This window comes from Fistularia commersonii, chromosome 25 (genome assembly GCF_037954325.1).
Source record: "Fistularia commersonii isolate RoL2024-O1a breed Wild chromosome 25, RoL_Fcom_v1.0, whole genome shotgun sequence".
NCBI classification, from domain to species: Eukaryota; Metazoa; Chordata; class Actinopteri; order Syngnathiformes; family Fistulariidae; genus Fistularia; species Fistularia commersonii.
The window spans coordinates 8,322,352-8,348,583 of NC_141308.1; the positions used below are offsets into that span (position 1 = coordinate 8,322,352).

The window sequence follows — 26,232 nt, forward strand, 5'->3', positions numbered from 1 at the left end:
GGATAGAAACAGCAATGCCACTATTACAAATGTTTAATTTGTGCATTCATGCTAGGCAACAAACACTTATTGCAAAAAATTGCCTTCTGGTTCTTTCTTTTTTTTTTTCTTTTTTTTAAGACATCCAGCTGAGGAGCAACAGTTGTGACTTGAGTGTTGGTGTACCATCCCATAGTTTGTCTGTTCTGGCAACAACATGCACAAGCAAAGAATAAAAAAAGACTTTGTACAATCTATTTCCATTATTAAACATAGATAATTAAACTAAAACTATTGATAAAATTAGTGCTTTCAGCTTAACTGTGTACATACAGTATGTATATATAGTATACCCTGCCCTCCCCTGCAGTAATTCATAAACAGGTCTGTAAAATTGAAGTCAGTTCAGATTTACCATCAGGAGAGTGAGAAGCTCTGAAAACGGCATCTTGACAAAACCTGAATTAACTAAAGTTTGACTTCACTTCATTGAACAGTCTTTAAAAACACGAGGTGCTATTTGTCTGCTGCCTCTGGAGGGATGGGATGAGCTGTCCATTTCACAGAGGTAAAAAGGAACCAGCCACTGGGTTCGTTCAGGACTGAAAACTGCACTGCCTGGTGGATTTGTTGGCAGAAACAGGAGGCTTCATTGTAATGCTATGGATGTGAATTGTTAAATGTTGCCATATGACAATAATTTAAACTTGCAAATGTTTGCAGGGAGTGAGGCGATGGGAGAAGGTTAAGTATAATTAATTGGAATTGGATGGACAGCCTGTTCACTCTGTCATCAGCTGGGGGAAAATGTGAAACCTTTGGCGGCCAACTAGAAAATCTAAAATAACATGGACTTCAGGTTTAGAAGCAGCAGTAGTAGTCAAGGTGTATGTGTAAGTTGAAGTTGACCGATTGGCGATGACGCTTTCAGCACTTTAAAATTCACTGAACACCAGTTTCAAACATGATCGTGGCAGAAACATATCAAACTTTACAGTGAGATAAAAGTCCTCAAAGTAGGATGAAGGCTTTGCAAATTCAGAAAAGAAAAACAAAATATGACTGCATATAATCTGTACAGTTCCAAGAAAAAAAAAAAAAGTTGACAGTGACGCCGATAAACGTGACTGATGTTGCCGTATCCGGAGTTCATATGAAAAACATTCTCAGTGGTCAGACAATCGGACACGACGACGTGTGCAGGAGGACAGAATTTCCCTCTTCCACCTGGGTTTTCCACACAGTTTCATTTGTTTTCTTGTTAAAAAAGTTCTTCATGTTGGTTTTAAAAAAAGAAAACAAAAAAAAAAAAAAAGTTGGGTTACTCCAGAGGCTCCTGGACTTTCTTCTCAGTGGCACAGAGTTTTGTCTGAAGGCCTCGAGACCCTTTGCTGTTCCCACCCAGACCCTCCTCAGGAAAGATGGTCATTCTGAACAAAAGTTAGCTGGTTCACAGTGTGTGTGTGTGTGTGTGTGTCTGTGTGTGTCTTTGTGTGTCTGTGTCTGTGTGTGCCTTTGCATGCGTGTGTGAAGAGGGATGGGGGGTTGGGGTCAGGTGAGCTAACACCAGTCAGCAATGTAATCAAAGTCAGAGAAGAGATTCTGCTCTTCAGAGTTCAGCACTCTCGGTTCCCGTGGGGGGGTCAAGATGGGTGCCTCTGAGGTAAATTCATCGTCGAAGTTGCTGACATCATTGGCGCCCTGGATGGTCGGCACAAACGGCGGCTTCACCTTCTTTGCCAAAAGCCCGTTCCAATCCATGTTCTGCCGAGAGGCAATAGAGGAAGGTTTGGTGGGGTTTACCTTCTTTAAAAGGACAAACAAAAGAGAGAAAGTTTCTTACCCTGAAAAATAGATGCCTTTTAACCTCCTCTGCGTCCCGCTCCCCTGCTCCTAGACGTCGCTCTGGGCTTCGCCTCAAAAGCTGAGCAAGAAAATAGGTGGAAATTTTATTAACTATTCCCAAGGGCGACGCTACAAGTTTGGCGACAAGGACAGCTTTCTTCAGAAAGAGCAATTATAATGGTCTTGAAAAACTTGTGTTTTTTGGTGTAAGGCTTAACCAGCTCGACACAAATTCGAAAGACAACAGAAACTTTAGCTGGAGGCGTTGATAGTAAATTTCAAGTGAGTCAAAATGACAGTAAATAGCCGTCAGTGTGGAAGGGACCGAAGGTGGCTGTTTCACATCTTCTACTGGTTTCACCTTAGAATTTTTACCTAATTTACAAATAACCAGCTTTAACTTCCCGTAAACATAGCACCGTCTGACAGACAGCAGCCCTTAGCGGCTACACAGTTCTCAGTTGAATCACATAGGACATGACAGATGAAAAGATCACCACACACCCTCCTCATGATGGAGATGGCCTCTGTCGAGAGGAAACGTGGGTAGCGCACTTCGTCGTTGACGATGCTGTCAAACACCTCCTCCTCATCGTCACCAGGGAAGGGGGACTAAAGAGTGTGTAGAGGAAAGGCACAAAGACCAAAAGTGCTGAACATGGAGGGAAACAATGTTTGGTTACGTGGCAACAGGCACAGACACACAGACAGACAGACTCACCTCCCCGACCAGCATCTCGAAGATGAGGACCCCCAGCCCCCACCAGTCCACAGCGCGGGTGTAGGATGTTTCTGTCAAAACTTCAGGGGCTAAAAACTCTGGTGTCCCACAAAACGTACTGGTTCGGTCCCTGAAACCCATTCCTGAATACATGCACACACAGGCTATTTAATAACAGGCTTTCAATGACGCCTCAAATTATTTAACAAGAACATTTGTACATTTCATTTTTGACCCCGCACTTGAAATCCTTCTGATTTACCTTCTTTGCAAAGCCCGAAGTCAGCGATCTTGACATAGCCTTCAGTGTCCAGGAGCAAGTTATCCAGCTTCAAGTCTCTGTCAATTGATAAATGTTTTTAAGTACCCCCAGTGATGTGATAATTATCTGATTAAGTCAAGAGACTGCCTCAGAAACCATAATATGGAGTTTTGTTTTTTATACTTACACAAAAATGGTAACATTCAATATAGCCTATAGCCGCAAAGCACTTTTATTCTTGACATCTTCAAATTTAGTAAAGATTTCTGTATTTTCTAGCTCAAAACTGATCATCTCCCACATTACTCACCTGTACACAATCTTGTGGTCATGTAAGAACTGTAATCCCAGCACGACACAGGCGGCATAAAATCTGAAAAACAACATGCACGTTCCATCAGAAAACAGGCTCATGTTCTTCACACACTCAGCAGATCCATGCAGAGCAGCTCGTCACTCACATGGCTCGGGGCTCCGAGAAAACATCTGCGTGGATGTGCATCATGAGGTCGCCCCCCGCTGCGTACTCCATGACGAAACACACGTGCTCCTGGGTCTGGAAACACGCAAACAAGTTGACCAGGAAAGGGTGACGGACGCTGTTGACGGTTTCGAAAATCCTCTTCTCGCACATCAAGCTGGAAGGAGAAAAGGTGGGCGGGAGGTTGACCATAACTGTAATAATGATACTTTTTTTCAAGGTACTGTTGAAACGACAGGAGGATTTAAAGGTCTACCTGTCCACTTCGTCTCGAGCCACAATGTCTCCTTTCTTCAAAGCTTTGATGGCAAACATCTCCCCCGTGCTTTTATATTCTGCTAATAACACCTGCAGCGGGAAAACACTCTTCAGGGAAACTGGATCTGAACCATAATGGTCATCCCATGTGCTTCAGTGGGATGGACACGTGAAACGTACCTTTCCGAAGTGGCCTCGTCCGAGAACGGCGACACATTTGAAGTCCACGAGGCTAAAGTGAAACTGTTCTTCCTCCCTGGGAGAACAAAAAATATATATATCAGGGTGTTTTTGTTTTTACAGGTTGAAACTTGACTCATGAGTTAAGCAGGAGGCGCTGTTTATACTCTTGTAACTGTAGACAGCTTTGGCTCTTAACTGCAACATCTACACTGAGCATGCACTGAGGGAGGAAGTCATATTTACTGTTCCCATAGAAACCAATGTGGTCGCAAAAAACAATCATTTCCTCAATCAGCCTTCCTCATCTCCAACGCCTGCTCATCGTGTTTCCTACCGGATCTCTGTGTCTTTCTGGATAGCAGTGAGCTCCAGGTCCGGATGCTGGATCTCTTGCTCTACAATGCCGTCAAGATCAGGCTTCACTGCGATGCGATTTCTCTTGTTCAGGAAGTCGAACGAGGCCAAGGCGTCCTGCAGAAACACAACGTGATGATGCCGATTGGTGACAGAGAGAATGCGCGACAGTTTGGGATTTGATCAACCATAATTGAGAATTATTGTGATGTCTTTATAATTGTGGTACAACACAGTATTGTGTATTTCAATTAAACACCTGGTGCTGCTGTGCAAGTTTATTAATCAAAATGATAAAAACAAAGCTCCAAATATCGTGACTTGAGTGAACTGGGGATCCTTAAGCCTTCATTTTTTTCCCTTCCTACAACTGTAACGACTGTGGAAAAAAACTTTGAATATAACAGCAACTATGTCAATGTTGAACATTCACACCAATCTAATGAGGATTGAAACAGGTCAATCCAGTGAATCTGAGGGCCAACGGTGCCCTCTTGTGTTCCGTGGCTTACATTTTCATTGCCCAGAACTGGCATCCGAGCCAACCATTTCTCCCGAAACCACTGTACCTGGACTTCTTCCTCATCGGGCATTTTATGCTGCACGGGGGGCTCCTGAATGTCATCGGGCACTGGGTAGTGTTTGGGTCCCGGGGTGGGCTCTTTGTCGAAATCCAGCTTGGTCACCAGGGGGTCGCTGCGCATGCATGTGAGAGAAGAAGGTAGCTTAGAGAAAGACGGGAAATATAAACCTCTGCTTTAAACACAGCAGGAATGTTGCAGGTTGCTTGCCTGCCAGCAGCTATAGGACAGAAAAGACACTAAAAAGGTTTTTTTTTTTTTAAATGTCAGATGACTTTCTTTCAGGTTTCAGGACTTTCTTTCCGCATTCACATGCGGCGTGAGTGTGTGCGGGTACCTGCTAGGTGTGGGAGACCCCGGCAGGCTGCTGGGTCCGGTCTCGGCTGCCTGTGGGCTGAAGGAGTTGGAGCTGACAGTGGGTATGGCTCTTCGGACCAGGCGGCCCCAGGTGGCAATGTTGATGTTCATCTGAGGGGCTCGCAGGAAGGTCTTACCTGATAGGGAAGTAGAGGAAAAGAAGTGATTCCCTCACATAAAGCAGATTGAGAGACATAATATATGCAGCTGCTTTATTTTAGCCCGGGGAAACAGCTTTTAGGAATAAAACGTTTAAACATTTTCCCACCATGGTGACACCTCGCCGAACACTTAAGCTCTTGTGGTGCCCGACTGAGTTGACTCACCCTGCTGCTTCGAGAAAATCTTCTTTTGCCTTTGCAACTTTGGTCGTCTCTCAATCACAGGATTGAAAAATGTTACCTGAGAATAGAAAAAATTTACACAATTGTCAGTCAACACTCATGTCACACCTACTTAGCTTTCATGTGTGGTTGTGGAGAGCAGCATAAACAGAGGCAACAAATTCTAGATGGGGAAGATGAGCTCAATCTAGGTACACCAGCAGATTTAAACAGATTATTACTTTTAGCAGTTAATATTTCAAACAGCCCGGATTTATTTAACAGACGGAGAAGAAGTGAATTGTATCCATATGGAAAGGGGCATTTAAGTTATCAGCTACAAGATTATGCAATCTAGGTCATATTTTCATTTAAAAAAGGTAACTGGCAAAATATTCTTATTAAAAATGTCAACATTGCCCAGGTGTCATCTAGCCCTTATCTAGACAATTGTTTTGTGAGAATTATAGCTTTATCTTTTTGGGATGATATGCAATACTGAGGAACGTACGTGGTCTGACCAAAAAAGTTAAAGCAAGTAGGACAGATGTGACAGTTATAGTTCCATTCAGACCTCAGCTGGAATTCAATGGACTGTAGCGCAAAGTACACATTTAATTCCAAAATGCATTTTTCCACCCTCCTGCTACTTTGATTTATCATATTTGAAAATAAAACTAACTGGGTCCATTAAAGTTGATGTTTTAGTAAGAGTTCTTATTCCCAGCTCAAAAAAGTTCCTCCTCCTGGCCCAGACGTGGCGTTTCCATGTCGTAATCTGTGCTGGCCAAGACTCTTAATTGAGATTAATTGAGGCGTGAGATTCAAATTGAGATTGTTTTCACTTCACATTTTATTAATATGTAAAGTGTTTCACAAGCATTCTGATGCTAAGATCAGTGGTGGTTTCTGGCTGAGGTCAGGCAGAATTATTTATGTATGTGTGTGATGTGTGTGCGTGTGTGTGTGTGTGTGTGTGTGCGTGTGTGTGTGTGAGTGACTGAATAGAAGTGAGAGAGAGAGAAAGGGTCACCTCAGCAAACAGCATCCCCTGTGGCTCCAGGTACAAACACATCCCATGACGCTGGTTGTCCAGGAAGTCCTCGAGCCGCAGGAACTTGAGGGCACAGAGCGAACGCCAGTCTCTCCAGTACACAGAGATCTCCAGCTCACGAGACTAAACCAGGAAGCACATACAATCGTACAAGAACAACACTTAAGTATGTTGCAGGTCAAAGGCTGAAGTGTATGTATGCGTGTGTGTGTGTGTGCGCATGGTTGTTACCCGGTCCAGCTCCAATGTAAACTTCTGGTCCCAGGCCTGGTTACTGACGGGCCTCCAGCTTGTTTGGCCAACTACAGTGTTGTCAAGCTTCAGAACTGCACTGATCTCATCTTGGGAAGCACACACGTGCACAAACACACACACACACGCACGCACACGCACACACACACACACACGCAGAGTTGTACAGGCATATTATCCACGTCTTCACTGCGGTCACATATTGGTACATTTGGTGACGCAGGCAAAACTATTTGTTCATTTTTTTGAATGGATGTTTCCTGTGCCAGGGGAAGCAAGGTGATCAGGTCTACTTACTGGAGAGCTCTTCACTTTTTGTCATGTTCCGTGAACTCACACTGCGGTTACGGTTTGCTCTGCTAATGAAGGATGAGCGAGTCTCACTGGGGCTCCAGCCAGGCAGCGGGACAGACGCAGCTTTGGAGCGGCCGGGGACATTTTCCAGCAAGTCCTGGCAGCCCATGAGCCTGACGTCTAACGTGCCTGGCAGCGAGGAGGAGGAGGAGGAGGAAGCACAATATGTCAGTCTGTCCTGTTCAGAAATCCCTATCGTACAGTCTCATGGGTCACATCTGGTCAAACTGAAATATTTTCAATTGAACGTTTCATTATCAGGAGCTATTTCAAAGATACATTAGATACTTTTTTGTCAACACAATTTAAGTTGAGATGTTTTTCTTATATCATCCTGTTGCACAAGTATAATTTACTCAATATTTGAGACTGGGTTGAGTCGACATGAGGAAAAAAAAATCTGTTTTTTTTTTTAACCTGGTCTTACTGTAATAACCACAGAGCATTTACATGGATTTTCACTGGTGCAATCACTGGCAAGCCTAATTTCCAATAAGAGCATAAGGATTCCTCATGCATGTTTGCTGTGTATTGTACAGGGACCACTTCACAAAACCTGCATTTGTGAAAAATTAATGAGATGTAAAGGCAAACCAATGCTCTACTTTGTGTATACAAGGCAAGATAGGTGTTTGACTAAAGACCAAATAATCTTAACACACAAGCATGGAAGGAGTTTGAATTTCTATCAAAGACCTGATTGATCGGCACCAAAACCTTGCATTTCATCGTTGTATGAAACTTAATATTCACAAAACAGGCATGTTAACATTTACATGTGCATTTTATCTTACTGCAGTTATTAAAGATGCTTCTTGCACCTGACTGAGATTAGCTCACTCACAGGTGGAGAACGCACACACGCACGCACGCACACACGCACCAATTTGCTGGAAATGAGGGGGGTAATCTGTGCAGTGCACTCCATTTATTTCTTCTTCATGACTCACATGCAAATCAATACTAATAGAGCTGCCTTTGGAGACAAAATGCAGACCTGAATTTTTATCAGTATCATGACTTCAATTAGTTATTTGAGCAGTCACTGACAAATGGCCTTATAAGTGGTAAACAACAGAACCTCCCAAACATACTTTGGCAGCAAAACCTATTCTATTCTCTTGGAGACATGTTTTCCGAAAATTAGGAGATGTGGTTTACTCTTCTCCTAGATGAATTGCCAGTGTTTGGGTGAACATGAAAATGATATTGGGTAATTATTGAAACTGTAACTTGTATTCTTACATGTTAAATTTGGTGGATGTGAGAGGGAGCGGCACCTCTTAACGTTGAAATAAAGGTCATAGTTGTGTGCGGTTAGTTACCTGTGAGCGCTGCCGGCTTGGTGACGGTGCTGTACTGGTTCTGTGTGGAGATGATGCTAGATCTCGGGCTGAGGACTGGAGCGGAGAGAAGAGAAAGCTCCTCCACAATGCTGCTGCTGCGCGGGTGGTTTTTAGGCAACTCACTGAGGCGTTGCTCAAGGGAATATCGCAGAAGGTCGAGCTTTTGGCTGGACTCATTGAATCGAGCCTGGGCCTGGACAGAGAGAGGTGGGAGCGAGGGGGACAAAGATGAAGAGGGGAAAAAATGTTTTAATAAAAGGAAAGCTTTCTAGAGATTACTCTCAGTGAAAGCCTGAGCAGCTTCATTGATGAAACATCAACATGCAGCTCAGAGATGATGTGAAAAAGAATAAATACAGACTCTGGCGAATGTCTTCTAATATCTTCCGGACTTTGAATGATACAATTCCAATGATTAAAATATTCCATCAAGTTGTTCCTAAACTCTCTCTCAACATCATTGAACTCATATTCAATTTTTGGTCAATTGCAAGTAAACATTTACCTCTGAATGAGCTCTTTTTTCAGTGACTTTTCCTGAGCCCAGGAGTTTCATGACATTCTTAGCTCCCTCTGCAACTGCAGACTCTATCCTTGCATGGTGACAAAGCTCCTCCACCCGGAGATCCAATGGGCTAATGATGGGTTTGTCTACATGATAAGGAAGGACATGAGTTTTCAGTTAGAGACTGATAGAGTGATGGGTGATTTCGGACATCCGTCTAGTTACATGCCAGGCAAAAGCTCACCCATCACTTCATTGTTCTCGAAGCTCAGCTCGCTGGCCTGGCTGGCCTTCAGGATCTGCATCCTGATGAACTCGATCTTCGTCTTGCTGTCCTGGAGCATTTGTTGGGCTGTCGCTAGCAACTTACGATCCTGTGGAAAGTCAGTAAACAACTTTCATCTCATTTACACCCTTCAAATATGTATACAGGTTACATTTGGAGAATGGAATAACCTTCTCGAAAGGAAAAAAAAAAAAAAAAACAATCCCTGTCAGTCATTGTGTTCGTCTTGAACACAAACAGCCTGGACCTCAGTCTATGCCCTTAATTGGAACCAAAGACTGAGTGACCACATGGAAAATGTTATTCACTGAAAAAAAGTGTAATCTCATTGTGTGCAGTAATTGCTGACACACACACACACACACACACACACACACACACACACACACACACACACACACACACACACACACACACACACACACACACACACACACACACACACACACACACACACACACACACACAAAGAGTCGAGTAAGCAAACTCCACCCAGAATTCCTTGTTGTTGATGGCGACGCGGCATGTGCAGGAAGGACCTCTGTCCAGCAGGCATTTCCTAACTGACATCATGATGGGACTATTTTCAACTGTAAGTTGCTTCCGTCCGTCTGACGGAGGACGCTTATAAAACAGTGTGACCCCTCTGCACCGACAGACAGTTGGGAGTCACGTGGTGGCATTTCAGTCATTACTGTACAAACACCTGGAACTGTGCCACAGCCAAAAGCCTTTGATATTTCACGTGCATTTGTTAAAGGCTCAAAGTCCAACCTATGTCTAACATTTCTAAATAATCTGTTTTTTTTATTTTCTCCACATGTCTTTTTTTTTTTTTTTTTAAGTTTGGTCTCATTCATCATATACTGCATCTAAGTGAGTAATTTCATGAAAAGGGTTTCAAGGGTGTTTTGGTAAATATATTCCCTCAAGCAGTTACTGAAATTGCCAGGAGAAACGGGCTGAAAACAGTTTGGTCAAGTCGATTCAAGCCTGGATTCTTTTCAATAGCTGTAAAATAGACAATCACACCTTTTACCGATTTACGATAAAATGGTTGTACAAGTTGACTGAAAAAAAAACACAAAAAAACCATCCAATCTAATACTGTGCTTTCTGGTAACACCTTGAGTGAAAGTTTGGTGTCAAAAAAGCTGTTTTGTTTACAAGTGCAGCTGAGTTGCCATTTCGAGTTTGGCAGCACATGAACAACATTATTGACTGGATTTGGAGAATTATTAACACTTCTCTGCTTTCAAAAATATGCTCAGATAGCTGGAAGCCATCAGAAGCCACAACGTGGATGTGCCCGGGTGAGGACATTTAAGAGATAGGCAATATGGATTAGGAATTGAAAATGTTAATGTATCCTTAAACAGCAGCTGACAAAGGATAGACCTTTGTGGCACCATCTGAGAGAATAAAGGACAAAACTTCATTCCACTTAGCTTAACAGTGGGTTCTGTCTGTGAGATACAGAAGAGCGAGTAAAGGCTTGTATAAGCTATCCTTTCTTACTTTTGATACAGTTAAAATGAGGAGTACCGATCTACTCAAATAACTTAATTAAAATTTCAAAAGGAAACTTCTGAGAGCACCTTTTCAGTTATGAAGAATACGTAATCAATACGAGGTCCATTAAAGTTTTACGAATCTGAAATGCACAGAAATACACTGATGGATACAGCGTTGTAAATATCAAATGCACTTCAGTCGACACAGGGATTCAAGTTGGAAATGAGAGACTTGATGCTCCTGCTGTTATTAGTCCTGATGACACACACAGAAAATTATTGTTTTGGATTCCAGGAACTTGAGGGATTACAATTACTGTAAAGCAACGTCTTTTAGCGCCTTCTCTCATTTCTCCGTCCCCTACAGCGAACCTACAGAGGCCAACCTGTTGGTAATCAATCTGACACCTGAAAACTGGTCGCTGGTTTACGGAAATGTTAATCAGTCACTTTTGAGAAAATGATGCATATATGATTAATGAATGTAGTAAATGAGCCAAATCTACATTGTGCCCTCTCTATATCTATAGCACCTGACAGAGAATAATTAATAAATGGATTAATTAATTGGGCTTTGAGTGCACAATTTTAGTCATTTAAATGCATTAACTACATAAAACAAAATCGATACAGATTTTATTCACAAGCTGCAGCGCTGTTTTGAGCCTGAGTTTTTCCTTACAGCCAACAGAGGGCAACTCATCTTATTTTTGAGTGGGAGCCTAAAAGTCTGATGGAATGGAGAACACCCCTTTACTTTTCACTTGACTTTACAATAGCAACCATTTGCCTAGGATTTTGTCGGCCAGTTTAAAACTGTTCTTGAGGATTTGATGAAATTGTGACGCTGTGAAAACAACACCTCTTATCTATAGGTCATCATGTGGGTTAAGTAAAAGGTGGATCTAGTAGTAGAACTTCAAATAGGAATGATTGGCAAATCAACTCTGCATGATGGTAGATGGTTCCTACCTTTGAAGGCCCGTTCGAGTACATCTGAATCATGTTCTCTGCACCCTGTTTGACCTTGAGCTCGATGTCATTCTGTCTTTTCAGTGCGGCCAGGCGGCTGCTGCTGGTGCAGGTTCTGGCCTCACTGTTGGGGGTGTCTGGGGTCACAGGGCATTCTGAGCAAAGACAAAAAAAGATAGGAGTTAATACTTTAATGCTCAGAAACAACCACTGAAGAACGTGCTGCTGGAGTTTGTAGCAAATATACACGGACCAGTATTTCAATATCCATGTACTATATTTGGCAACAAGCCATTTCAGGTTAGCTAAACAGTCCTACAGCTCAGCAAAATGGCATTTCGCTTTGCTTACAAAAATACTTCAGGTAGTGACTTCGGATGTCAGACAATGTATCCAGAAAGGCCTGCACTTTATTAAGGGATGAGGTTTGTTAGTACAAGTTTTCATTCGAGTCACTCTTTGATACAAAAGGAAATTTGCCGGTCAACTCAACACTGACCGGCACAGTCATCTTCCACCGCAGTGTTTCCCTCTGGGTGTGAACATGCGCCATTTAGATACATACGCCATTCATACATTTCATAGCTCATATGCAGGATTAAAGAACATGTGACAAATCTTTTGTTGAACTATAAATATTTTCCCAACAATAAATTAATATAAAACAGCATGAGAGAAGCCAGAGGATTAAAGTACTGAATCCCTTTCAATAGAACGAAAATGATTCAATTATGAGCTTTGTTATCAAAGATTGCTAATAATACCCAAAATATAATGCCTGTCATGAAGACTGTTCATACCAAAACAGTGGTATACCATCTCTTAGTAATTCTTATAAACAAAACAGAAAAAACAGAGAACAATAAAACAAAAGCAAGTTGGAGCTTGCACATATTATCATGCACACATGCACACTTCCACACAAAACATACAAAACGAACGGTTGTCTGCTTGTATCTTTTGATTGCCGGTCCACAGTTTAACTGGATGAGCTCACTGTTTGTTGTTTTTTTTTCATGTCGTGACTTGAACACTACATAGAAACCCCTCCCTGGATTGATCCTTCAGCAAAGAGCACAGGATTCTCATACTTACTCACTGAAAGAGAAACACGTGAGGTTGACAAAAAAAAAAACCTGCCTGACTTCCACTGACTTGACTTGCAGGTTCAGCTTGTGAATCAGTAGTAGAATAGTGAAACTCTGAAAGTGACTCAAAGGGGAAACTATTGAATGGCCTCCACATCCTTAAGATGCAGTTTTTCAGGCCAAACCCAACCTTCGCCTTTAAGATTTCATGTGACTGATGAAAAATATCCACAAGGTCTTTGAAAACATATGTACGTGCAAAATCAGTTAGCTGATTTAAACAAGCAACAGGGCAATGCTAAATTCTTTAGTACTCACTGATGGTTACAACTCAATTTAATAGTTGATAAGCACTTTAACACTCTACAGTGGTTGCAAACTTTTGTGATTAGGCAGCTGTAACACTGAAAATGCTGCAACAGAGACAGACCAGGGCCAATCAATCATCTCAAAGTATCAGCCTGAAGAGTAAACACAGCTGCTGCTGCAAGGTAACTCACTGAAATGCCATGAGATGCAAAGTGGTCTAACTTTTAGTCGCTAAACCAGTTCTCTTAACATGTCAAACTTGTCTCTAGTTCATCTCACTGAACAAGCTGATATCAAAAGCTGTAAGGTGAACCTGATACAAATGTTTGACACAAATGTTGCAATAAAGATAAAACATTTCGGGATTCATTCACTCATATTCATTTGGACACCTGCGGGAGATGGGCAGGAGGGAAGCATGTGATCTTTTGAACCGAATGTCTAAATGATTAATCTAATGACCTGTAATGGGCTGAGGGAGCATCACTGCGGATGTTTTCATTAATTGGCATGAGGGGAAGATGATATCTGGGCTGAAAATACACAATGAGAAACTCACTCCTTCAGAATGAGCCACTCGGCGTTAACTACAACAGTAAACCATGATTTGCTCCTGGAGAAGAATCCACATGCAGCCACTACACCACCAAGTACAAATGTTAAGCGGTAGATAGTATGGTGAAAGACAATTTCTTCTGCACTACAAACGTGTAGAAACAGAGGATGATGAGAATGCTTTGAAATCCTGTCAGACATTACAGTGTCTCCTGTAAAATGCTTTGGTTGACATTGTACTCTTGTGTCATCTCTTTATTCTATAGGGGAGATTAAACAGTCCAACAAAGACAAAAAAAAAAAAAAAATCCTTAGATCACATTAAGTCAGAGGGACTTTTTACTGAATGGCCGGCAGGGAAGCATGTCAAGACCCCGCATCTTTCATCTTGACCACTCTGTGGGCTTTCCACTCTGACAGAGCACGGGTTAGTTTGGTCAAGGTCACAGTAAGCCAAGAATTTAAGGACCCATCCCTCCTTCTCATTGCCTTTCCACCCACGCTTGGCCAAAGGACTAGATACCGAGCAACTGAATAGCTGTGGGGATGATGTCACTGCTGGACAGCTGGTAAGGGGAACCCTCCCTTAGATTAAACCCATCTTTATCAGGGAGAAAGGCAGAGGGAAATAAGATTGATATATTCTCTGAACAATTACATCATGATTGAAGCAACTGACCCAAAACTGACCTGGGTGGTTGTTTCACAAGATATGATCAGATAAATGGGTGTGAGAGAGACGAGACCGTGTTCAGGGCAAAACTACTGTTCTCTGGGCACATTTCTTTTTGAATGAAATCATATATGACAGAAGGAACTGACTGATGACCCCGCCACGCTGCCAGAGAGCAAGTCCATTTCTGGCATCAGCTGAGTGCTGGAGACTAACCAGAGCCCCCTCGATCTTTCTCTGGAACAAAAACACATTCTGGCTGCAGCTTCTTCCTACTAATTCAGGAAGCAAGTCCTGTCTCTTGAGATTTGGGAGCTGACCGTATTTCAAGACATTGTCTCATGATTGTGAGTTCATGGCCGTCATTTCATCGTGGCTGGCGACATTCCACTGGTGTTATGTCACTTAAAAAGAAAGCCCTCGTTCATCAAATAAAGGGTCACAGAGTCAGGCTAAATTTGTTCCCACTTGCGATAACCATTTACCAAGAACCATCCATCCCTCCCCCTACACACACATCCCTCCTCATCTACTTCCTAATGTCAACTGTACTGGTGGAATGTAAAAGGAACAGGCAGACAAATACCATTCCTTCACTTCCTGAATTCACTCAGCCACTTACTTCCAATGACGACTCTATAAGGCAACTACTACACGCACCACCAGTGTTCACTGTTGCTATTGCCTCTTTTCAAATTCAATTGTAGTTGGCAAATGCACAGGAGCAGGCTTTCACCAGCCTTGGAGGGAAACAATCGACAGCTCATTGTTACTGTCACTGGAATGCAACAATGTCAGCCTCTGGAAAGTGAGTCACCTCAAGAGACAGAATGCTCATAGTGTGCAAGTTGATATAGGTGCTGCTCTGACACAACACTGCAAAAAATACTTACTCAGTGATACTTTGAATATTCAATAACTGTGTCCAGGCAAATTTACAACTTAGTTGATGGAAATGCCTGGAGTGAAAGTTGCAGGATGTGTAATTTTAACTGCATCACATGCTCAGGGTGAATCCTTTAGTTAACGGACCGAACTGCCAATGGCAATTAAAGAAATAGCGTTAAATAGTGCTTCAAGTTTTTCCCCATGTTGGGTTCAAAATCTTCTGGCTTAAAGTCAAATTGTGCATACTCTTTTACAATTTTTTTTTCTGTTTTTTCCCACCTTCCAACATGCCTGGTGTGTACTGGGTATGTGCAATTCTCTAGAGAGATGAAAACACACCTCCTCTACTTTCATTATCAGCTGTGGAAAAAAGTGATTATAGCATTTATATAGCATCATTTATTGACTACAAATGCCACTTTACTCATCCCAGGGAAACAGTATTTTTGAACATTGAAGGCCATAAAATGGTTTGTGCCTTTTATATTAAAGGATACACAATACTGTAAAATACGATAGGGATACAATATTAAAGTAACCCAACATTCTGATAACGCAGTTCATGACGACACTGTCAGGCAGCAATACTGGGTTTTGTGTATCGACTGTATGGTAAGAAGGGAAGTGATAGATCCAGTGGGCTCAAAGCCTTAAGACAGTAATACTTTGTAAAGAAACAGAGCTTTGTTTGCTGTAGTTACCTAGCAGTTCTTCAGGGTCTTTCACCACAATGTGGGCGTTCAGCTCCTGCAGCTCCTGGTGAAGCTCCTCCACTTTCTTGTTTGATTTTTTCAGCATGTTGTCGACATAAGCCAGGCTTTTCTTGTCTGTGGTGACCTGAGGAGGAGAGACATGACACCATTTCCCAATTAATATATTAATATAGAAATAAAAGGCAATTCATTCAGGGAGAAAAAAAGTAACACTGATGATATTTTCAGGGTTATAAAAGTTTGGGATTAAGCACACAATAATGTAGTCACAAAAAAATGGGTCAAAATGGTTTAAGATTTTGCGGGAGAGCTGCCATATTGTTTTTGAAAGTTGACAAGTATGATCACAAAATATAAAGATTACTCTTTGATTACTCTTTTCACTGAGCCATACTGAGCCTACTTATAAATTAATTCTATTACCTTGCGCAGATTTTCTGCTCCTTCTTTGATCTTTAGTTCCTTGCGGATCTCCCGCCGAATCTGTTCCTTGATCTCCTCCAGCTTCTGTTGGACTGTGGTGTCGGACAGGTCCAGGTTGTGCCCCAAACCCAGTCGCTCTGCCACCAGCTGGCCCCTGGCGTCCCCCTGCACAAGGGCATTTGAGAAGGTAGGAGAAACAAGTGGAGTGTGGTTCAGAAATGAACAGTACTTAAGTCAAAAGCACTACACACAAGCCAGGTTTTAGGAGCCGTAAACCAAAAGGATTAATACCAACTGCTGAGGATATTAAAGAAGTGCTCGGCAATTAATTGCATCCATTTCCATCAAAGCACAAGCAGTGCTGAAACTAGAAAAAAAAAAGCAGAAGATGCTCTGTCAGTCTAATAATCACTTGTTGCTAAACATGTATCTTCAATTTATAACAACTGTGTGATTAATGCTGGCAGTAAAGAGAGGCACAATATATGTCTGATTTATAACATTTTTTTAAAAATATAGCTTTTGCTGATGGCTTTACTACCAAAATTATTTCTCCATTCTCCAAAATGTTTGTGTTTTTGTCGAACAAATAACCTTTTCCCTTAACTACAAGCAAGATCTCACATTTGTCCTTTAGAGGTGAAAAACACAACTTTTTTCTTATTCTCTTTAAAGCCCTATTTTTCTTTTTCATTGTTGTGCATGTATAGCAACTCACAGTACATAGTGTTAGTAGTGTTTTATTGTGTAGTTGTGTTTGTCATGCAAACACTGAAACAATGAGGTCTAGAGCTTCCCATCAGACGTTTAAACATGAACACATCTGTTCCATCCATTATTAAACATGGCTTCATTGTGCATAGCACAAGAACCATTTTTTCAAATTCACTTAGATATAAAAGTTGAAAAAAGCACAGGTTTGAATAGAATTGCTATGCCAAAACATTTCAATATTTTTCTCAATTGCCAGCCTGATTCCCGCTGCGTAGTGTCTATTTAAGTCTGTTTTTCAGCTAATCAAGTCAATACCACTTTTCTGACATGTAATTGAAATGAGTGGGTATTTCTGTAAACATTAAACCCAAATATCTGTTCCAAATTTCAGTACAGTTCCATGGCAGAAATAAGTATCATGGTATATTTATGTTTAATGCAGTTACAAAGTGTTTATAACCTGCCTGATGAATGGGTAGTTTGTGAATAATATTTATTAGAGACAAAGAAAAAACTGGATATGTTCAGCCAAATAATTTTTCATAATCATATACAGACATCAGAAAAGACTTACTATCTACTGAATATCCCCAAAACAATATAATTGCACTAATATATGACACTAAATATTGCTTGGTCAGCTCCAAAGAAAAAATAGGTTCCATCAGACAACGACACAATAAAGCAGGTTTAACAAGAACAGGCATTGAATGCAAAGCAGGAAGAGCAAGCTTAAGATACAGTATTACTGTTCTGGGAGAGAGGGGTTTGATGGAGTCGCAAAAATGGCCAGCAGCTACAGCAGTAAAATGATGCCGTTAAAACTCTAACTGCCAGACTTTGTGAACATTTTTAGATTTTGCTAGTGTCCTTGAGTCCCATAATTCCATTCAGTGCAACGCATTTTTTGGACTCACATAAAATAATACTATAGTGGTCAACAGCTTCTGCAAAGTGCCAGTAAAGTTATTTTAAAAAAAAGTCACAGAAATTCTTGGTCTCAAATGTTGATACAGACACTCAAATTAGTTGAGCACCAGCGTACTTTGACCATAGATCACAAGCTGCCGTATGTGATAGAAGATATTTTCCACTTTTATTCAAAAGTATTACAGCAACAAATGTCCAAAATTCGCCGTAGATTTTTTAGACCATATGGGAACCAACGAGTACATATCATCAAGTGTGATAAACGACTTATTACGAAATTTAAAAAAAAAATGGCTAAATTGAAGGCAGACAGTTTTTGATACTATATACATCACAGGCATCAAGAAACAAATATTGAAAACACATTGCATTATGGAGGGTGAAATTCCACAACAACTCAAATTAAAAATGTACAATAATAAAATATACTTAACTGTACAGTAACACCAGAGGAGCATGTGCAATTCACATGGGAACTAAAAATGAGAAATGTGGTCCCTTGACTTTGCCTCACTGGTGGTTAGATGAAGTACATGTTCAGAGCTGCGTGGTTGTTGTACTGATAAAATATCAATATTATACCACTAAAAATAAAAAAAGGACTTGAAACAGTTAAATAATTTAACTTTGGCTATTTTTCTTATTCATTGCATCCATGGGAAAATAACTTGCAGCCATAACATTATGGTTTCCGTGTGTAAAAAACGCCCCATTGAGTTTATATTACCATTAACTGACTGCATAACACAAATATTCACACAAGCGTTGAATTAGCTGGTTTGTGATGGTTATACATATCTATAGCGATTCAAAAATGTGCAAAATTGCATTTGGTAGAGCTATTTGCAGTCAGTCGTTTGGCAGACTGTGACTTGACAGGCTGCTCTGTGTACAAGACACTACATAAGGTTTTGTCTGGCTTGTTCTCTGTCTGACGCTGTTTACACCTGGCATTAAAATGTATCCCGAGTGATCCGATTACACGCATACAGTTTTAAGAGTGCAACTTTACTCTCGGAATTGAAATCCGTCCTTACATGCGTCTGCAATGATCACTTGTGATCAAATCTCCACTCCCTGCCAATAAACACCACCTTGTTTCTGTTGATTTTAAAAATCTATTTAGCAGGAAGTTTTTTTTAAATCACAAGTCATACACATGGTAAGATGGCTCACACAAAATGAAAAATATGTCAAATAAGTATTTGTTTTGTTTTGTGCTGGACTGTTTGGTACAACACAATTTCCAGGCCACCTACTTGTTTTTGAGGAAGTACCATGTCTTTTAGGTTATCTGGCCTGATACTGCACAGGAGTACCGAGAGAGAGATAAAGATCAATTACTTTTAACATGCTAATACAAAAATTAATTGAACTCACAAATGCACATAAACACAATGGTTAGAAACTGCAAGTATTTCTTTAAGATGATGTCCTGGCTGATTGATTAAGGCATCGTGGTGGGGAGGCAAGGGGGCCGGGAGGGTCAGAGGACTAGCCAAACAAGATTTATTTTCAATGAGAGACCGTCCCAAAGTTTTATTTCACAAGTCTGAACACATACTGCACAAAAACTATCAAGCGAGTGTTTTGCTCATGCAGAAATTTCTGGGAGGCGGGGAAATAACCAAGATTGGCCCTTTTCATTGATGATGGTGTTACTTGGGGGATTTTTGGCTACAGCGTAAATGACATAGTGGTGATGTCAACATCTAAACGAGGCCACATTTCTGCTTCGACAGAAGTTATCACAGTCCTTCAGTGTGGTCCAGAACAAGCTGCATCTACACTCATAAATGATGTGGCCACATGCAGCCCAGACCATCTTAGATAACCCAGAAGAGTCTTGTTTCTGTTTCTAGCTATTCTTAACACTGTCCACCTGTAATCTGATCAATCAGGATATAGTTTTATGCCAGGTGAGAAAAGTACTACCTGCTCCAAACTACATTAATAAACATCAGCATTTATGATAATAGCTTGGAGCTGCCAGGCAGGAGGTCTTAAGGAAGACCAAAGCAAAGATTTATGGACATAGTGAGAGATTATATGAAGTTAGTTGGTCTAAGATGAGGATGCAGAGAATAAGGTTAGATGGAGAAGGTTGATCTGCTGCGGTGACCCCTGAAGGGAAAAGCCAAAAGGAATAGGAGAAAGAAGATTTATGATAATAGCTCTATGTACTTTTAGTATTTTTAAAATAAATGAATGAATGAATAAACAAACAAACAAATAAATAAAACATAAATAAAAACATGAAAATACCAAAACCTGATATTCAGTGATATTTCATTGCCTGATCAAAGCTTGCTTAATAGAAGGTGAGGTGAATCCTGAGGTTTTGTGCCCGAGAGTGTGTGTGTGTACAAGCGTGTTCCCTTCTTCAAAAAAACAGTTTACTTACATGTACATACGTTCTTACTGCTTCTGTCAGTCCCCATTGACCTGCATCCTTAAAGCTACCACCTTAACTAACAAGGGATTAAGACGCACTTCCTGAATGGCCTCAGCTCAAAGGTTGCTAATGAACACAGCTGGGACATTCCGATGGCAGATCAAAAATTGTTAAATAATCAATATAAAAATGTGTGTTTTTTTTTAATTATCATGATCGGTTAAAAAAAGAAAGTGACTGGCCAAAGGCACACAGTAACCAAATGTGGCTATTCACAGTAGAATACCTCAGAGGTGGCAGTTTCATTTCAGTCTTAGGATTTTACAGAAACTTCAATTGTCAAGTGTGACTTAAGAAGAAAAGCAAACATGAGGAAAGACAACATTGTCAGCTACAGGCATTTACTACTGTGCTTTCATTTAAGTTTTAAACTGGCAAAAAAAAAAAAAAAGAAAAAGGATGAAATTGAGGCTCTTATTGGCCGGGAAGAGGAAAAAAAAGCTGTGTTAACTTGGTTAAACTTCCCTTTGAGCTTGCTCTCATTGTCTAACGATTGTTCCTGCTCATTTGTTGACAATACTTTGTGATTTGGGAAGGTAATCTGTGCTAACACTTCTCTCAGGAGGTTCAAATCAAACCCCAAATGTACGTGATTATCATGTAGTGTGGCCAACATTACACAACTGATCAAAGCTAATTTTAGGATGCTATTGAGCGTCGTGGCTTTATTACATTTGTCAAATGAGGATTACATCACAGCATTTTATCCCATTTTGAACACTAAAATCAGTGATTGTAGGCAAATATGATTCTGCCCTAACTTTAGTACCAACAGTTGCTCAAATATTTCTTTTTTTTTTTGACAAAGCAACCTGAAAGGTTGAGAAATCATATATGTAAGAAACACACTGAAATCAAACATTTATGTCACTTCAGCAAACAACTGACTGGACAGTCCCTACCCTTCCCTTCAAAAAGGCTCTCAAACCAAGCCAAGATCTGAGTGTGTTTAGATTCCACTCATGAAACACGCATCATGATGACATGTGAAAAACAGAGCATTGCGTAGTGTCAACCACTGGATGTAAATATTAATGCAATTAACCAGACGTGTCTTTGATGTGAAAGAAATCGAGTTACCTAATGATTTGTTGTTGAAATTACAAGCATCGCCTGGAGAGGACAGTAAAAAGTCAACAAAATATAACCACTATTTTTCCATTCTTTTTTTTTTCTGGCTTACCGTCGGATCATCACTTTCAGGCAATTCCATCTGAAGATCAGTTGGACAAACAAAGTCACGCATGTTCTGCTGACAAGCTATCTCATGTTCACGAGAATCTAAACGTAGTTCTGTCATTTAGAGGGAGCCAAGATGTCCAACACCACAAAAGATTCAGCTGCCAAAGGTTCCATCTAAAGTCACACTTATTCACCCCACGAGTATCTGATTTTCTCCAGCGCTCTCATTTTACGCTTCCTTTCTCACACACACCATTGAAATAAACTGGAGAGGATAAACCGTCTGAGCAGCAACAGCCAAATCCCTCTTAGCTCCTCACTCAGTGAGGTCAGAGCAGCCCAGAACGGGACCTAATCTCACTCCAGGGAAAGGACTGTGTCTAAAATTAACCCAAGTTAAAAAACCTCACACTATTGTGGTACCCCGGGAAAGCAACTCCAGTAGTAGCAGGGGGAACAAACAAACTACTGGAAGTTCACCAAAAAAATGGTAAAGTTCATATTAATCTCAGTCAAAGTCGGGTTGAAGTTTGACGCTACACCAGTGAGAACACAAGTGATCAGTACTTAAACCCCCGCAAGGCTGTCACTGCACTCCTTAAAATACACTGAACACGTACCAACCGCATCATGGAGGTGGAGTGTAGTTGGAGATTGTCTCCAGTACACAGCTTGGTTGCATGCAACTCTGAAGACACTTGTGTATACTGTTGGAATATTTGATATTTTAAGCTTCATTACATGCATATTGATCATCTTATCTTTAGGATCATTTTGGGTTTTGTTTTAATGTGCGATGAAAAAAAGCAAACCACAAAATTGTGCGGCTGTCTTGTATTGCCTCAATCCGATGACGCCAATTCACTTGATTATAATCGAAGCGGTATGTGCTTGCCCTTTGTTTTTCAACATTAGAGGGAAGCTCTTCAGAGCTATATTTCTGATTGTACAGTGTTCATCAGAGGGGAGCGGGGCCCCACTCTGTGGAGTAGAAGCCACTTCAATAAATCAATATTTAATTTACATCCAAGAAATATAGTAAAGCAGCAAATGCTATTTGCTATACCACTGAGCAGTAATTTTCAACTTAACGGAAGCATGACACATCATGGTCAGGATGGGTGGCCTGTTACCTCCACTATTACTGTACCGGGGGGAAAACCCTGAAAACATCTGATGAACACTTTTATGTTTGATCAGAGAACATCATCCATGTTAAGTAAGATAAGGCATTCCTCCTACTCTCTATAGGCACTCACTCCCATGGAAACTATACGGTAGATCGCACGTATCCTGGTCAAGAGGCTCTTTGGTGACTCATAGGTGAAATGGAGGTCATAACTCCTGGAAGAAGGGGGGGGGGGGTGCTCAGCTCCTCAGGTCTCTGCCCTGCGAAACTTGTTTGCACTGGAGCTGTATTTGCCCAACTTGGTATGAGGACAGCATGAGGACACCAGAAAGGGTCTATTTTACAGTGCAACAATGCACGGAAATCCATGAAAGGCCGATCAGATAAGGTGGAAATAAATCAGCTAGTAGACCTACAAGGTCTGTGTTTAAAATTGAGATCAAACAAAAGAAATCGCATTCAAAGAAAGAGCCTGTGCAGTCAAAGGATTGGTTTCAACTCTGCAACTGATACTTCCTAGAGTACCTCTTTTACCTGGTCATGTCTTATCATTCAGTCCCAGGCCGACATACCTAGCGAGGGGACTGACGCCAGCCTGAGAACTCAAGGCCTATTTGGTTCAGATATGAGAGAAGCGGGGCTTGTGAGTAACCATTTCCACTCACACAGTCAGAGTGGCTCTAGAAAATGTTCAGGTCATAACACACCTGAAGAGACAGAAATGCCATGTTTAAACATTTGGATACACAGGCTGCCACATTACAAACTGACCAATACAAATGTATAACATAACTCAGCAGTGAGCTGAACAGAATGTAATCCTTTCATAATGCTATGTTTGAGCTACTACAGTATGTTTATTATCTACTGATCCTAAAATGAGGCTAATATATAGTTACATGTATGCAGTTGATTCCAAACAACCAAACAACACAAAGGGGTGATTAGTTTTTTTGACTGACATCTTCCATAACAGCCTTGCTACATATACTGTATCAGTGATCAGTATAGCAGTGTATTGCAGTGTATTGCTAGCTGGCCCCTGTCTTGACTTTATTCCCACAAAAGCTCAGGCAACTGTTATCTACTTGTTACAGGGCTTTTCATGCCTCAGACATGAAAGGCCACAGTGAGGAAAAGGCAAACATTATAGGCCTCAGTCTCAGTCGCAAGCAGGTTAAGTTGCTCTTTAGGCCTGAATGCCCCAAGTCCAACGACATGAGTTGCATACGGACAAGGGGACAACGGAAAAGTTGAGGTGATTTTCCAAGCTCACACTTTCAAAAGCCAAGCCCTTGCTGTTTCTGTGCGAGGCCTCAAGCAGCCTACTACCTGACACGGGACCACCTTGGCCCACAGCTGGCTGCAGAATGTTGCCCACAGCCGGGCGCGCTCCTGTGCACAGAGATTGCAACAATATAATTGAAGCCTTCACACACAAGCCTTGGGACATATCCCAAGTCATTCCGAGTGGTCTTCTTAATGATCATATCTGAGCTAGCTCTGACAAATGTTCACTCTGTCCGGAGAAATCCGGCACCTGTTGCACCAGTCAGTTCGTCTGGCTCTCCATAAGTTTTATTTTGGTTTGATGTTACTGACGCCTTTGAGTATAAGTTGGGGAAGCTAAAAGACCCAACTACCATGCTGTAAAAATGTGTATAAAATACATTTTGACAAATAAAGAATGTGGTCTTTGGCTTTGGCTATTTTTTTTTATATACATTGCCAGCAAACAACCCTAGTATGATCATTAAATCAGACTTTTTAAGCACTGTGGGTGTTAGGTGGAGCCGACATGCTGGATTAACCCCTCATGAGATGGATGGGTGTTAACAACACGTTGAGTGAGCGGGGGCTTGAACATTTTCAAACAGAGAATTAAAGAAAAATTAAAATCTGACATTCAATGGACTTATATATTTATTGGTATAATTCATTAATATTGATACTTTTGTAGTATATGGTAATTTCAATGACATTTCAGTGCTTGTGTTAAACATTTGCACTTTTCCTCATATCCTCTTCCTATTTTCCAACCCTTTGAAATCAGTGATACTTCTGTACTTGTGTGAAAAATGTGCACTTTTCCTCAAACCCTCTTCCTATTTTCTATTCCTTTGAAATCAGTGAAACAGAAATCAAACAAGTACTGTCTAAACACTGACTCAGACATTGCTATGAATCATTTGAAGCCATTCATCCATACCTGCACCCATATGTCAAGAAATCATTTGTAATCAGGGCAAAACAGAGAATTAAGACAAACATCTTACCATCAAAAGTAAGTATGGAGGTTACACAACAGAAACATGAGAAAAGCCCAAACCGACAACAGTGTCAGCGGTCCGGTGACAGTCAGCAGCAGCAGCAGCAGCAGCCCTGGAGAACTTTTATAGGAAACATTGAAGCCGATACTCTCTCAGGGAGGGTGGCTTGGTTATCAGCAGTAACCATTGTCCTCCAGCCCCCTTGTGAGGTAACAACAACCGGGAATCGGGTTAGATAAAAGTTCTGGAGAAGTTCGGCTCGGCCCTGCAGAACTTCTGGGAGAGAGTGATTCAGTTCAGGTGTGACGTCACTCTCACGAAACCATATTTGTCAATGAGTCACACAAAATATGTCATACTTCCACTCAAGCTCGACTCCACTTTGAAAGCACCGCGAAATTATTTTATTTATTTTTCCCCCCTTTTCATTTTCACCGGCTGCAGGTTAATGTGTAACAATAAAAAAAGGAGAAAGAAAAAAAACGACGAAGGGGGGTGGGTGGGGGGGAGAGAAAAAGCGTAACGTCAAGCAAAGCAAGGGGACACATGTTCACTCGTTTCAGTGTGTTGTCATCACAAGGAGGCGTTTAGAAATGATAAAATAAATGAAAATAAAACAAGGATATGGAGACGTTTCCGGCGAGGTTGCTCGCGGCTTTATTTCTCCCCCCCCAAAAAAGTTTACTCACTCAGGTTGACTTTCTCGTTAGCTTAAAAGTCCCCATTAGCTTCCATTGTCTTGCTTTAGACGCCAACTCCGGTTCGATTTTACCCCCGCAATCTTTATTTTAATGCGGACGCCGACAACTTTAAAAACATTTTGGGATAATTTCCTTGGGATAATTGTTTCCCAGGCCTCAATCCATGGATAACTCACAGGGAAACCAGCGGGGTTCGGGCTAGAAACTCTCCAGCGGTGGAAAAGAACCGTGTCGAACCGAACCTGGGAACCGAACCCTCCGCGAAATCCCAAGTTCTCCTCGCCGGCGAGCGAAAAGCCCGGAGCAAGTTTGCGCACTTTTCGCAACAGTTGTCAACTTTTCCTACCTGCACGGAATCGGCGGCCATCTTGCTTTTCGCCTTTGAATCAAATCCTCCGGGCAGAGAGGAGGGGAGCTGCAACTCCGAAAACAAGCCCCGCTTCACGTTTCCCTCGCCGCGTCGGTTCGACCCAACCGTCGGTCATCTCGGGGACGCGGGGGTCCCCATGTTGTCCCCGTCTGGTCCGGTACGCGGCGGCGCGGTGCTCGGGGGGTCCGGAGGGCGGCCTGGCGCT

The 26,232-nt window shown here is 41.5% G+C and overlaps 1 protein-coding gene across 2 annotated transcripts; it reads right to left on the reverse strand.

Annotated features, from left to right (window-relative positions):
* Positions 1-15: 15 nt before the first annotated feature.
* pkn2a (protein kinase N2a) lies at positions 16-26,232 on the reverse strand. 2 transcript variants are annotated; one of them, XM_086172403.1, is made up of 23 exons: positions 26,004-26,232; positions 16,277-16,441; positions 15,842-15,977; positions 11,628-11,782; positions 9,100-9,229; positions 8,856-9,001; positions 8,330-8,543; positions 6,948-7,133; positions 6,630-6,739; positions 6,378-6,521; positions 5,348-5,423; positions 5,002-5,158; positions 4,653-4,779; positions 4,064-4,200; positions 3,727-3,802; positions 3,545-3,636; positions 3,269-3,445; positions 3,118-3,180; positions 2,808-2,884; positions 2,546-2,688; positions 2,329-2,436; positions 1,823-1,903; positions 16-1,743 (listed from the first exon to the last, which is right to left on the reverse strand). In XM_086172403.1, exons 1-23 carry the CDS (start codon positions 26,022-26,024, stop codon positions 1,540-1,542), a joined length of 2,925 nt encoding a protein of 974 aa, XP_086028529.1. In that variant the 5' UTR covers positions 26,025-26,232; the 3' UTR covers positions 16-1,539. The 2 variants fall into 2 exon arrangements, with proteins under 2 accessions (XP_086028529.1, XP_086028528.1); XM_086172402.1 differs by lacking the exon at positions 26,004-26,232 and adding an exon at positions 21,559-21,798.